Raw genomic sequence first — 15,547 nt, 5'->3', positions numbered from 1 at the left:
TGAACTCATTATGTGATAGAGAATGCCTTCAGCTTTGAATCCTCCTATTTCCACCTCCTAAGTGCTGGGATTCTAGGAATGTAACTCTACACTTGACTTATGTGGTGCTGGGGATCAAACACAGGGCTTCATAAATGGTAGGGAAGCACTATATCAACTGAGCCACATCCCAGCCAAGATTCATTTCTTGTTCTTCTTTTGAGTCTATTCTCAATAGACATTGGCCTTTGCTCCATATAACCACATCCTTCTCACTCTAAGACACACAACTTAGTAGAGCAAACACTGTTTAGAAGGTTGCTGGCCACCATGTTTTTCTCCCTACGTCTGGATACAACCAACCTTACCCAACCTGGTGGGAGGGGTGACGAGATGATAGGGGCTGGAAATGCCGTGTAGGCTGTCCATGGTCCAGGAAGCTGGAATGCAGAATATGCTGGTGAAAAGCACGCAGAGATCTCAGAATGAGGAGTAGGCTGGAGCTGGGCATGAGGGCTGCCTCTAGAGAAGATATGCTAAGTCTGTATCTTCTGTTAGAAGAGTGACACAGGGTTTCCTCTTGCTGACCGTCTGAGTCAGACTGTCAGAGCACACCAGCCCTTAAATGTCATCGCACCCCCAATCCTCTGTCTGCTTCTTTTGTCACCTTCTGTTCATCTCTAATGTTTAGGGGAACAAAGTAAGATTGAGAGAGCGCTATGTGCTCTGAGGAGGGTGGAGCTAGGGATGAGTTTCTTCACCAGACCAGTTCTGAGGGAAGAAACCTCAAGAGACCCAGCAAGCGGTGGCAGGCAGCACCAGAAGGGTGAAGGAAGTGGGCTGGCTTTCAGAGCTGCAGCCCAGGAGAGAAGGACAGGCTGCTGAGTGTTTAGTAGGAAAAAGTGCTGGCACCTGACACTCGCGTGTGGCCCTTCTTGCAGGCCATAAATGTTAAATGTTCAGGACTTCCCCTTCATCCCCTTAGTAATTAGGTGACTAAGTGTTTCAAAGGGAGCCAACTTAGTGACTTATTTTCATAGCGGAGGTGAAGCGTGTTGGAGATACCCTCCTAGGTATGGCCACGCAGTGTGTCCAGGTCAAAAATGTTGTGAAGACCTCGCCACAAACCCTTTCCAACCTTTGTCTGAAGATAAACGCAAAGCTTGGAGGAATTAACAACGTACTTGTGCCTCATCAAAGGTAAGATCGTGACTGCTTTTCCCTATTTTTATTTAAAATTTAAGTTATGTGATTTATGATAGAGAACACCCTTTCTAGCCAGATATGATGGTACACACCACCACTACTTGGGGAAAATAAGGCAGGAGGATCGTTGGATCATGAATTTCATGCCAGTCTAGGCTACATATCAAGGCCTTGTCTTAAAAAACAAAACAAAACAAAATGAAGTTAAAATAAAAACAAACAAAACCCCCAAGGCTTTTTCAGCCAGGTGTGATAGTATATATTTTAATCCCAGCACTCAGGAGTCCAAAGCAGGCTAATGAATTCCAGACCAGCCTTATCTACATAGTGAGCTCCAGGCTAGTCAAAGCCACACAGTGAGACCCTGTCTCAAAAAACAAAATAAAACAAAATAAAAACCAAGGTCTGAGATGTAGCTCGGTGATAGAACACTTGCACGGTGTGTGTAAGGCCCCGAATTCCATTCCTACCAATGCAAAACAAGTAAACAAAACATCTCAAACACGCATCTCAGTGGCTGTTTCTTAAGGAAGCACATGTACCCACCAGCAGTAAGACTTGGAGCATTTCCAGACTCTGTCAAGCTCTCTCTTTTCACTCCAAAGCTAACTCCCAGGGCCAGGGCTATAGCACTTATTTGTTACATAAAACCCAAGTTACCTACAAACAGGTAACCCCAATAGAAACTGTCCTGACCTGTCATATAGATTTGTTTACCTGTCACCTTTCTGTGAGTGGAGTCAGTGGGGCAGTATGCTCTGTTTTGTTTGTCTTCCGTTTCCTTTTCTTCTCTTTTTTCCTTTTTTTCAAAACAGAGTGTCACAATGTAGTCCTAGCTGTCCTGGAACTCACTCTGTAGACCAAGCTGGCCTCAACTCACAGAGATCCGTCTGTCTCTGCCTCCTGAGTGCTGGGACTAAAGGTGTGCACCATTCTGTCTGGCTTATCTTCCTTTTCTTAACATTATATTTGTGCAATTCACTTGACAGTGTTGCATTTCATTAATTTTCACTGTTATGGATTATTTTATGTAGGTATAAATTATATATATCATTGCACTAATATATATATACATATATATTTATATATATTACAGTTCTACAGTATTGATAGATGTCACCATTGTTTCTCTTGTGTGGGACTCCAGGTGTGGAATGGCGGGATTATAGAGACTAGAGAATACAAAGATGCAGTCAGGCATTTTTCCAACCCATCTATAACAATTTACATCTCCACTGAAAGTTCTAGTTGTCCCATACCATTATCAATACTTGGCAGTATCAGTGTTGTTAATTTTAGCCATTTTTATTAAAAAATAGTATCTTATTATTTTAATTTGCTTTACCCTGATTGATGATGATAAGCGTGTTTAGGTTAATTTGGGCATCTTTTGTAAGGAGCCAGTTCAGTTCTCTTGTCTGTCTGGTTATTTGTTTGTTGGTTTTAGGATTGGGTCTCAGAGTTTCTTGTAGCCTAAAATAGTCTAGAGATAATTAACTGAAGATGACCTTGAACCTCTACCTTCTTTGTTACTTGTTTGTTTGTTTCTACATTTATTTGAGACAGAATCTCTCTGTATTGTCCAGGTTCATCTTAAAGTGGGGGGCTTGGTTGGAGAGATGGCTCAGCAGTTAAGATCTCTTACCGTTCTTGCAAAGGATCCAAGTTCAGTTCCAGGCACCCACATCAGACAGCTCACACCTGTCTGTAACTCTAGTTCCAGGGGATCTGAAAGCTCTGAGGACATCTATGAATGTGGTGCACATAAACTTACACAGGCACATACATGCAATTAAAAATTAAATCTTGCCAGGCTTCATAGTGCACACCTTTAATCAGAGGAGTTGGGAGGCTGAGCCAGGCGAATCTGTATAAATTCAAGGCCAGCCTGGTGTACATAGTGAGTTCCAGGATAGCCAGTGCTACATAATGAGACCCTTCTAAAGTGATCTTGCTTCGACAGTAGCTGAGATTACTACTAAATCTACATCTGAATGGTGCAGAATAACAAAGCAGATTTTGTCGGGCTAAGGCTATATCTTGGTGATAAGCACTTGGCCTAGCATTGCACAAGCACGTTCTGGTCTCCAGCACTACAAAGAGGAAAAGAAAGATAAGGAGAGGAGGGGAAGAGAGATAAGGAGGGCCTGCAAGGAGGAGTTTCTGTCCATTGCCCAGGCTGATCCTGAATTTCTGGGTAAAGCAGTTTTAACCCCCTGAGCAGCTGGAACTACAGATGCTACTCTACATGGCTTCTTTGCTCATTTTTATATTGAGTCATGAGATGATTTTATTGACTTATAGCCACAGTTTTAGGTGGTTTCTGGTTGTAAGTTATGATAGCGCATAGGTCTTACAGCTATGCTCGGTGCTGTGTCTTGTAGCTTGCTCTGGTAAACACATTCATCTTTGTTGTTTAATTTGCTAATGCTGTTATTTACTCTTTTGGTTTTCTTGAGACAGAGTCTCATACAAAACCCTAACTGGTCTGAAATTGACCTCATTGACTTCAGGCTAGCCTCAAACTTGTAGTAATCCTCCTGCCTCTGCTTCTGGAGTGCTGGAATTATAGGTACCCAACACCATGTCCAGCTCTCAGCAGTGACTTTTAAGGATCACTGCTGGGTGTCAGACGCTGCATCAGCCTCCATCACTGAGCCAAAGCCCCTGGCCTCAGAGACTCCTAAGAGACTGATGTCTCTCCTCTCTAAGTCATAGGCTTTTGTTTAAGTTTCAACTTGTCAGCTTGGCTCTGGAGTAACCAAACACTAAGGCAAGATGGTGCTGTGTGGTCAACAGAGTACTGGTAAGGACTGGAAGATTTGGGGATTGCTGCCCATGTGAATCTTTAAGATATCTGGTCCTCAGTTCCTTGTCTCTGAAGACAATAGCATCTGCTTTTCAACTCCAATGCCATTTTTTTTTCTTTTTCTTTTTTTCGGAGCTGGGGACCGAACCCAGGGCCTTGCGGTTGCTAGGCAAGCGCTCTACCACTGAGCTAAATCCCCAACCCTCCTACTCTTTTTAAAAACATTTACTTACCTACTTTATTTATATGAGTGCTCTATCTGCATGTACATCTGCATGCCAGAAGAGGGCATCAGATCCCATTACAGATGGTTGTGAGCCACCGTGTGGGTGCTGGGAATTGAACTCAGGACCTCTGGAAGAACAGCCAGTGTTCTTAACCACTAAGCCATCTCTCCAGCCCCAAAATTCCTACTCTTGTAGAGATTATATTTGTGTAGGAGTGTATGCAAATAAAAATAAATAAAATACATGGTTTAAGTGATAAATATTATGTATAAAATTTGAGAATATATATAATCTATTATAAATAAATATAACATAAGTCTGTATGAAACTGATAAGAATGAATTTGATTCACTTCCCTAAATTTCACAATTTAAAGGGAGTTAGTTTTTGGAAGGAGAGTGTTCTTTCCTAATGTTCAGAGGTTCCTCATTTCTAAGATTATACCTGCAGTTACCGCTGGTGATACATTTTTCTAGACACATTGAGTGTCACTGTTTTCTTATATTCGACAGGCCCTCAGTGTTCCAGCAGCCTGTCATCTTCCTGGGAGCAGATGTCACTCATCCACCTGCTGGGGATGGGAAGAAGCCTTCTATTGCAGCGGTGGTGGGCAGCATGGATGGCCATCCCAGTCGGTACTGTGCCACTGTCCGGGTGCAGACATCTCGCCAGGAGATTGCCCAGGAGCTCCTGTTCAGTCAGGAGGTCGTGCAGGACCTGACGAGCATGGCTCGGGAGCTGCTGATTCAGTTCTATAAGTCCACGCGCTTCAAGCCCACGCGTATCATCTACTACCGCGGAGGGGTATCCGAGGGACAGATGAAACAGGTGCTCCCCTCAGCTCAGGGCCATCAGCCTACCAGTGCTCTGACAGAGCGCCCTCCTACCTGCCACTGGAGACACGAGACCCGAGGGATTCTTGGCAAGTTCTCCATGAAACAAAATTCCCCTTCTGTCTCCTAGGTAGCTTGGCCAGAACTAATAGCAATTCGAAAGGCATGTATAAGTCTGGAGGAAGACTACCGGCCAGGAATAACCTACATTGTGGTACAAAAGCGACATCACACACGACTCTTCTGTGCAGATAAAACAGAAAGGGTAAGGAGACGCGCTGTAAGCTTCCTCATCAGACTGTGTGACAAGTAAATGTGGTTTTGAGCAGATGTTTACAATATCCTCTAAAACACCTGTGTCTAAAATAATTTAATAAATATATTAACTGCAGTTGAATTTAGATGACTGGTTCTAGATAGCACAAGTGTTAACGATGAATGTTTCTCTTGTGTGATAAAAATGCTGGTTTCTCAAGTTTTGGAGAGGGCTTGGAGAGTTGTAGATTAGTTACTTTTGTTATCACTGTGACAGAATACCTGACAGAAGCTTGACTTTGGCTCACAGTTTGAGGGGGCAGTCTATCATGATTGAAGTCACGATGTCAGGAGCTGCAGGCAGCTGGTTATATTATGTCACAGTCAACAATCAGTAAGTGCCTAGCTCTCTTTACTCACAGTTAGGGTGGGACTTCCCACACCAGTTACTCTAATCTAGAAGCTGAGCGTGGTGGTGCATGCCTTTAATCCCAGGTTTTGGGAGGTAGAGGCAGGTGAGTTAAGCCTCTGATCTATGTAGGGAGTTCCAGGGCAGCCAGGGCTATATAAAAGACCGTGTCTCAAGAAACAAAACCAAGATAGATTTGTTTCTATTCTGGACAAATTATTCTAGATCCTGTCAAGTCGGCAGTCCGTATTAACCATCACAAGCTGTTTTTGTATAATTTTGATGGGTGCTGGTTAGAAACACGTCAGGTACATTAGAGTATAACAAGCAACTTCAAAATGACATTGTGTGTGTGTGTGTGTGTGTGTGTGTGCGCGCGCACACGTTTTGCTGGAGATCAAACCCAGAGTTTCACATGTGGTTTTTGCTGCTTTTTACTCTTATAATATAGTCAGTCACATGAGTAAACAGTAGGCAGTCTATGGTGAACTGCTAGTGATAGTTCTAGGGTATAAAGCAGGATCACCTCAGTTTAGGGAATTATTGGGGTATCCACTTGGAAGAATTATGATATCATACTTATTAATCACAGGCAAGAGACTTTACTTTTCTAAGTTACAATTAAAATTTATGATAATTTGACTTAAGATTTTCATTTATGTATATGTATGTATATTTATATAATGTGTGTATATATGCATGTGTGTATATGTGTGTATATTTACTTATCTATTTGTGTGTGTGTGTATGTGCATGAGAATGTATATAGGTGTGTGTATCTGTACATGCATGCAGAGGTCAAAAGAGGGCATCAGGTGTTCCCCTCTGCTATTCTCTGCTTATTCATTTGAGGCAGGGTCTTCCCTGAACCTGGGGCTTGCGTTCTCTTGGCTCGGCTGGAAGCCAGTGAGCCCCAGTATTCTTCCTGCCTTGGTTCTACTTCAGGCCTAGTGTTACAGACATTTACTGGGACACCTGCCCTCAGGATTATGAAGCACGTGCCCTTAACTGCTAAACCATTTCTCCAGCTCCAGATTTTGGAATTGTCAGTTTTTTGTTACTGTGAAAGCAGTCTGCATTCTGTAATAACTGTGCTCTCTATAATGTAGCCAACTTCACTTGAGTAAACAGTAGACAGTCTACAGTGCACTACACTGCTAAGCTAGGATACTCAGAAGGTTAGATAGGTTAGGTGAAATCTTCATTATAAGCATTTTAATTTGTAATGAGATTATTGGAAGTAATCCCCTCATAAACTGAAGAAGTCTGTATTCTTGCCTGTGAATGTGGCCGTGAACGACAGCTAGGCCTGGTGGTTACACAGCTGTTGTTCCAGTAGCAGGTAAAGCAAGAAGATCTTGAGGTATGGTAAAGATTAAGTTAATAAATGAGTGTTTACTTTGGGTGTAATTACCGGCACTTAATAAAACATTTCTATTTATTTTATTTATGATTTAGTATTTCTGTTTAAAGTCGCTAAGTTCCAAGTGTACAATATTGGATGGCTACTTTTTGGATACTTTTAATGATACTATTTCATTTGTGCAGTCCTGCTCTCCTTCAGGCCTAGGAAGGACCAGATCTGCTCTGCTGTTGTGGATCATTAAGCTCGCTGCCTCCTCCTATTATTTTCCGGACAAAAGTTGTCTGTTTTCCAGAAACAAGATGTTTGTGTTTGGTTCCCGAGTTACAGGACCCTTGAGTTCTTTCCCCCATGGTCCCAGGTGCTAGCCAGTTTACATTAAATCCTTGTCCTCCAACTGCTCTACGTCTGACTCAGTGATAGTTCTTAGACTTTGCTAACATAGATCATCTGAATGCTTGCTTGAAATTGAAGCAGAAAATATCCTGCAACCCATCTTTCATTGCCATGGTTTCCTCTCTGTCCCAGTATAAACTTCTGTCCATGCAGTTTTCTGTGTGGTGGAGAGGAAATCCAGGACTTGGATTATTTTACCCCTCACCCCAGTGCTGGGAACAGAACACAGAGTCTCAACTACCTTAGGAAGCCTAAGCCGAGCGATTGATTGCCAGACCATGGATTCTCTTTCTATAGCTCTGTTCTTTGCCGTCATTCAGGACTGATGTCTGGTTCTTGAGTTTACCTTATACCCTCACCAGTATCTCTGGCTCCCTTGCTTGCCTCCAACTCCAAAATATGTTCACTCACTCCTCTGCTTTGCTTCTCCTCTCTGGCTGATGGGAGTGGCTGGCTAACAAATAATTTATTTAGTCATGAACTATGTTATAAGCACATGAGAGCAAATCTTTTTTTTTTTTTTTTTTTTTTTTTGGAGCTGGGGACCGAACCCAGGGCCTTGCGCTTGCTAGGCAAGTGCTCTACCACTGAGCTAAATCCCCAACCCCGAGAGCAAATCTTAAACCTTAAATGTGATTTTTTTCTCTTTGTAGTATTCCCCATTAAGTGTTTATCCCATTTTTTAAAATCTTATCTATGTCTTAATGATAACAAAGACCTACCTTCCACCCTGACAGTATAGTGGCAGGCATAGCTGCCCTCAGAATTCTACCTCTGCTGTCTGGGAAGCCAGGGCCTGGAAGTCAAGGACTGTGTCAGTTGCCTACCTACCCTCTGCTTTCAAATGTGATCTTGTGCTTCCTTATCTCCTCCCTCACATCTCAGGTTTATCTCCCCACACTTGCCTTCAACTCTGTTCTTTCTGCACCACTACTTAATTAATTTCCTGTGTATGTGTGTGAGTAGGTCAAAGGACAACTTATATCTAGATTCCAGGGATGGAACGCAGGTCATCAGCCGCTGAGCCAGCTCTTAGGCCCTCATCTTCCTTATTCCTGGCCTTCTTGTGTTACAGAAGCTGTTCTTCTTCAACTCCCCCAATCAACCTCCTCTTTTTTTTCCCTTTACAAATTCCCTTTTAGAAGAACAATCACTCGACGTGTTGTCTGTTCCCTCACATCAGACTTCATCCTGGGATTTTCAGGAAGTAGGAAGTTAAAGAGAGAACTAAAGGGGGTTGGGGATTTAGCTCAGTGGTAGAGCACTTGCCTAGCAAGCACAAGGCCCTGGGTTCGGTCCCCAGCTCCGAAAAAAAAAAAAAAAAAAAAAGAAAGAGAGAGAGAACTAAAATTGTGCCTCTGCCTTGTTCATCTCTAACCCTGTCAGACTTCCACAATGACCTCTTAGCCATACTTAAGACAGCACAGCCGTCTCTGGCTTTAGCGATATGAATTGCCAGGCTTCTTACCTGCCTCTGCAGTCAGATTCCCTTTACTTAAAAAAAGTGAAGTTTGTTTATCTTATTTTATGTGTATGAGTGTTTTGCTTCATGTATGTATGTTCACCACATTAGTGCCTGATACCTGCAGAGGTCAGAGGGGATTGGGGGACAGATCCCTGGGGCCTGGAGTTACAGATGTTTGTGAGGAGTGTGGTAGTTGGGAATCAAACCCAGATCCACTAAAAAACCAAGTGCTCTTAACCACTGAACCATCTCTCCAGCCCCTCCCTGACTCCTTCCTCTTCTCAATTTGAACTCATCCACTTTTCTAGGCCGACTTGCTTATCAGCACCAAGTCCATATTCCTACCTTTATGCTGTTCTGACTCCTGATTTGTACTTTGAATTATCTACCAGATATTTTCCCTCAGATGCTCTGTGAGCATTGTATCAGTCTCCATAGACCCTGCTGTGTAGTGGTGATAACAACGCCCATCTTTGTGGCTTACGACCATTCATTTCTTGCTCATAATACATATTCACTGTGGCCCTGCTGCAGCTGTGACCCTGTGTCCTCCCTTTGGAACCTAGGCTGACAATCTATCTGGAACCTTGCCAGTCAATGTAGCAGAAGGGGAAAAAGAAAAGACAAGCTGAGTGCTGGCTCTTAAGGCTTCTGCCCAAAAGTAACACATTTTGGGCCACATTTTAATCTAAACAATTTACATGGCCACTCCTGTGGTAGCTGGGTGGAACTTTATAATCTTCCCCCAGGGAGGGGCACAGAAATATTTGGCATCCGTGGTACAGTCTATCGTAGGCATGTCAAGCAAAACACGTCTGAACCTCCCACTTATTGCTTAATCCCCATCCACAACCTCTCCTACTTATCCTTAGATTCTGGTGCTTGGCATCATTCTGTTCTGTGTTAGCCAAACTACAAACTTAGTCATTTTAAATTCTTCTCCTGCCTCATTGTCCCTGCTATGTCCAGTTTGCCAAATAATCTCCTGTGCTCTGCCCCCAAATCTCTCTCGCTTCCTCTAGGCAGAAATGGTTTGTAGTTCAGGAGACTCCGGCAATCTCTGTTCCCATCCCTCCTTCATCCTGCTCTCAGGGCTTGGGCTCTAAAACACACCCCACTGCTCAGAAGCCTCCAAGTGTTCGCCACTGCTCACACGACAACTTCCTCTGCTCCTCCATGTCTTCCCTGGGGAGCCAAAACAACACCCCCATTTCTTCTTCCACTGTGTCCTCGTGGTGTCTCCCATTTCCCACCGCATTCCTTTCTTCGGCATGAGCACTCCGTCCCAGTCCTTTTTGTTGTTTGTGTTAAGGTATACTACAAGGGCCTTTTAGATAGCAGTTGGACTGCAAGGTTCTTTTTTCAATGGCATTGGACATTGAATCTAAGGTCACACACATATAACAAGTGTGCTGTCACTCAGCACCCCCAGGTCCCTTTTACCTTTTATTTTGAAACAGGGTCTCACTAATATACCTAGGTTGATCTTGAAGTCATTCTGTAGCCTGAGCAATCCGTAACTTTGAGACCCTCCCTCCTCCATTTCCTGACTGGCCAGGCTCACAGGTTGCTGTCACCAGAAAAGTCTTTTGTAATTCAACCTTTTTCTGACTTTAACTTTTGGCAGCAATGATAGGAATTTCTCGCTTATAATTTTGCCTTTTCCATGGTGTCATATAAGTATGAATAGAAACATGTAGCTTTTGAATTTGGCTTTTCTTATTTAGTATAGTATATTGAAGTGCCACCCTTTGCTGAGTTCAGACATGACAATATAGACAAACTATAGTTTATTCATGTGTCCCTGGGTTCAGAGCACATCTAGTGTTTTCAGACATTTTCCAATTTTATTTATTTATTTATTTATTTATTTAGAGACTGTTTTGCTGTGTACCCAAGATGGCCTCAAACTTGCTACCTTCCTGCCTAAGCCTCCTGAGTGCTGAGTTCTGATGTCCTTTCCAATGCCTCCTTAAGCTGTAAGACATAGTGTGATTACTCCCTCCCTACCAGTAACCCCAGTGCCTTTACCTGTATCATTTTGCACCAAAATGCTTGTGTCATGGAAGTCCATTCATCCATTCATTCATTCATTCATTCGTTCATTCTGCTGTTGGCTCTTAGATTCAACATTGGCAGGCCTAGCTTGGGTGTTCAAGCAATAACTGTTGAGTTCAGTGTGTCTGGTTTCTATTCCTCCAGGTATCATACAGACATAGCTTTGGGTCTTCATCTGTAGAGCCCTAGAGTTTTCATTGTTATGTTTTTGGATTGTTTTGTTTTGTTTTGTTTTGTTTTTCAAGAAAGGGCTTCACTGTGTATCGCTTGTTATCCTGGAACTCACTCTGTAGACCAGGCTGGCCTCAAACTCAAAGATCTACCTGCCTCTGCCTCCTAAGTGCTGGAAATGAAGCCATGTGCCACTACCACTCAAAATTCCTAGATATTTTTTAAAAAAGAGGTTAAATAGGTTTGGAAACACCACATATTCTGTTGTCTTCTTAAATATCATACCACTTAAACAGTTGTTTTGAAAAGTTATATATTAGAAAAGGCTGTGTGTGTGTGTGTGTGTGTGTGTGTGTGTGTGTGTTGCTAGACTCTGAAGCCATAGCCTCACACGTGGCAGGCATGTGCTATCCTCTGAGATACATTTCTCCCTCTAAAAAAGGCTTATAAACTGTGCTTTAATGCAAAAGTCCTCACTTGAGAAAAAAACATTCAAGCACACTGAAAAAAACTAATATTCCTAAAGAACACACTTTCAGGAAAGATGCTCGACCCAGTATATATTTGTTCCTCTTATTCATGGGGGATATAAGACTCCCAGGTGAAACACACACACACACACACCCCGCACACACATATACACACACTATATGCAACACATACATACACACAACATATACACCCCCAAACCTTCCATATACATAAAACATACAACACTCATACAAAATATACACACAACAAACAAACATATAACATACCACACATACACACACACTGCAGATAACACATACACACACAACATATACACACAACAAACACACAACACAACACACATACTGCATATAATACATATACAACATAAACACTCCCCTACACATAACACACATACATACACATACAACACATATACATAACACATATACACACACAACATCTACACAGAACAAACAAACACACATCACACACACACTTTTTCCTAAACATACATACATGCCTGTTGTGGCATTTAAACTATAAACTAGGCATCGTAAAGATCGATAATAATAAAAGAAAGCCATAAACTGTAAAAAAATAAAGTTATGTGACTCAGACATGGTATCTCAATCCTGTAACCTTAGCAATCAGGAGACTGAGATAAGAGCTGTGAGTTCAAAACCACCCATACTACTAAATGGCAGGCCACCCTAAGCGATATAACAGATCTTGTCTCAAAAAAAAAAAAAAAAAACAAAAAAACAAAAAAAAAACAAAAAAAAAACCAAGGAGGTAACAAAAGCAACATGTGTCAATGTCTCTTCAAAATGTCTCTATTTTCCATTGCTAATAGTGTGCTAATATTTCCCATGTGCTAATATTTTGAGCATTGGCTGACCACAAGTAACTGAAGCCATAACTTGAGATAAGCAGGAATTACTGTAACTCGGTTATTCTTTCTTTGGCTCAGCTAGATATCAAAGTTTGATATGAATTTGAAGGAAGAGTGCTCTCTACTCCAAGTGCTTATATGCAAGCGCTTATATGCATCGTTATGGGATTCATAGCTGGGAGGAAGGAATAGTAGTTAGAAAGGGGTCAAAGAAACCCTGTGGAAACATATGCCTCTGTGCTATTAAACTTTCTCATTGCAAAGCAGACAGAGATAAAATTTAATTTGTTGCTGTTCAGTGCATTTCTGGAGTGCCCCGCTCCCCTTTCCGGAACTTTAGGGTTTTAGAAATGCAAGAGGTCATGACCTGATTTTATAGATGATTAGGTGGAGGCACAGAGATGTTCTGCTCTGTTCAAGGCTATGAGTACTGTCCTGGCTCTGAACTATCTTCTCAGCCTCCGTCTCAGCAGAGGCTTCCCACAGTCATCTGCCAGCACTTCTGTGTGTGCATATACACATACAGGACTGAGCCTACACACTTTTCAGTTCTGGTGAACCTGGTGAACCAGTTTGAAGACCTTCATCTTCTCTGGTCCTGAAAGCTGTGTGTGCTGGGGGTTCTTTTTCTCTCAGGTGAGGAATGGAGGTCATTTTTTCTGGGAATGTTTGTCTTTTCTTTCTTTGTCGCAGTGCTGAGGATTGAACCCAGGGCTCCTCGTGCTCATGCTAAGCAAGCACTCTCTAGCTGAGCTACATTTCCATTCCTTAAATTCTGTTTTCCCCTTCTCTGCATACAGAGTATCATCTATAAACATGTGGCAATATAGATGCACAAAACTATAGAAAAAGTTATTATTTGGATTCTCCAAAAAGGCTCTGGAGACTTGTTTGAGAATATGCTTTAGGATAAAAGGTTGGTCTAAGGAAAAGTTACAAAGGGACCCAACTTTTTTCTTGTTGGAGGCAGGGTCTCACACTGTAGCCCAAACTGACCTTGCTGACCTTGAACTCAGAACAATCCTTTTGCCTGGGCTTCCCAAATGCTGAGGTTACAGGAATGAATCACCATGTCTGGCTTAACATCTTAAATTGATCTAGCTGTGAGACTTCACATAACTTGTTTACACATTAGATGTGGCCTTAAGCCAGCTTGTTACTCAGACAGTTAATTGTATTTTTTAAAATTGTATCTTTTTAACAGGTGGGGAAAAGTGGCAATGTCCCAGCAGGCACTACGGTGGATAGCACCATCACACATCCATCGGAGTTTGACTTTTACCTCTGCAGTCATGCAGGAATTCAGGTAATTTGGAAGCTGGTCCAGATCTTTGACCTGACAGGGAACTCTGCCAGCTCAGCAGCCAGCTTGAGTAGACTTGTCGTCAAATGCTGTGCCCAGCTGTGTTAACTGCTATGTTTCAGGACTACCATGTAGGGATCTACTTGTAGGTATGGGGCGAGGCAGAAACACTGTTAAGTGAAAATTAGATTTCAGCTCCTCTTGTCTCTTAAGTAGCCAAGTCCTGCTAGAAATGCATTAATCCTAAAACTCTCCCTCCAGGGAACCAGTCGTCCTTCACATTACCAGGTCCTGTGGGATGACAACTGCTTTACCGCGGATGAACTGCAGCTGCTGACCTACCAGCTCTGCCACACCTACGTGAGGTGCACACGCTCAGTCTCCATTCCTGCCCCTGCATATTATGCCCGGCTTGTAGCATTCCGGGCAAGGTATCATTTGGTGGACAAAGATCATGACAGGCAAGTTCCTCAGTAAATTCTCTCCTGTTGTGGAATTTGCTTTTAAAAACAAGCTATGCAGAAAGCCCCTTTCAAGATTTAAACCTCCTTTTAAGGTTTAGCCTGCAAGGAACAACTAAAACTGCATGAGGCTTTGAGAACTTTCAATGTGACTTTTGATCCAAGAAGGGTTCGAGCTTGTTTAAACTTGTGTCTCTAAGGGAGTCTCATTTGGAGCTGCCTGTGGTTTTCACATAGAACGAACTACATTTCATTTCTGCTGAGGTCCCAGGCAGCCTCAAAGGTGGTGGGCAGAGCAACCTGGCTCTAGTCAGAGTAGTCATAGACTAACTATGCATTGCTTTTCATGCACGAAGGAGTCCTACCTAGGTCATTTCACTTCCAGTACAATCCAGAATTGACCAGAGTAAGTTGGGGCTCATGGGGAAACAGAAGTGACTATCTTCACTCTCAGATAGGGATCTCAAGAGACTCAGGCATTTTGACCTATTACCGAGCTACTAATAAATGGTTAAACATGCTCTTTGCATTAATTTTCTTTCCTAAATAGCCATTTGTGAGGTGTAGCAGCTTCTGGGCTCTTCCCCAAGTCTCAATCCAGTTGCTAAATAGTAGACATTCTACTGCAAGTCTATTTCTGCAAGGGATTTTGTAGGAGATTTTTACCGAGAGCACCCAGCTGTGGCCTTACACTTTGCATTCTTTAATATGCATTCATTCATGCAATACATGCATTTGGTACGTATGCCCAGTGCTGTGCTAGGTACTAGAAGTTATTTATATGAGATTAGTAAGTCATGTTTCTTGCCTGTGGGGATTTTATGTTTCAGTATGGAGGTAATAAAGGTGAATGTAAAACGGGTAAGTAGATGACCATGCATGGGAAATCACAGGAAAGACTGGTGAAGATTTTCTATCTGTGTGGGTAGGGCTTAGCTTTACAAAGGAAAGAGGATTTTCCAGGCAGGAGAGAGAGAGTGCGAGTGACATTTTTGGACAGTCGTTGTTAGTTTTCTTTGGCTGGAACATATTAAAAGAGAATAGCAGGCATGGAGTGGAAAACTGTGTTGGAGCAAGATTGTCCTTGTTATTCCTGGGCTGGAGTGGTGAGTGGAGGAGAAGAGGGTGAAGTCAAAGATGACTCGGGTAACATCAGTATTCAAAGAGAAAAGTTGAGGGGCCTAGGGTGTGGCTCCATGCTGACTACAGCGCTCAACACACATGAAGCCCCAGACTGAGTCCTCAG

At 42.6% G+C, this 15,547-nt stretch overlaps 1 protein-coding gene across 5 annotated transcripts in view; it reads left to right on the top strand.

The window, feature by feature from the left end:
* Ago4 (argonaute RISC component 4) overlaps nt 1-15,547 on the top strand; it is a 45,474-nt gene that overhangs the window by 25,413 nt on the left and 4,514 nt on the right. For 4 of the 5 annotated variants that reach the window (XM_063287441.1, NM_001394371.1, XM_039109632.2 and 1 more), the window contains 5 exon segments: nt 1,020-1,179; nt 4,734-5,049; nt 5,185-5,319; nt 13,742-13,843; nt 14,102-14,301. In XM_063287441.1, coding sequence (XP_063143511.1) covers nt 1,020-1,179; nt 4,734-5,049; nt 5,185-5,319; nt 13,742-13,843; nt 14,102-14,301 — 913 coding nt within the window. 5 annotated transcript variants of the gene reach the window in all.

Source organism: Rattus norvegicus, chromosome 5, assembly GCF_036323735.1.
Source record: "Rattus norvegicus strain BN/NHsdMcwi chromosome 5, GRCr8, whole genome shotgun sequence".
Lineage (NCBI taxonomy): Eukaryota > Metazoa > Chordata > Mammalia > Rodentia > Muridae > Rattus > Rattus norvegicus.
Note: the sequence above shows the minus strand (reverse complement) of the source record. Positions and strands in the feature narration are given on the sequence as shown.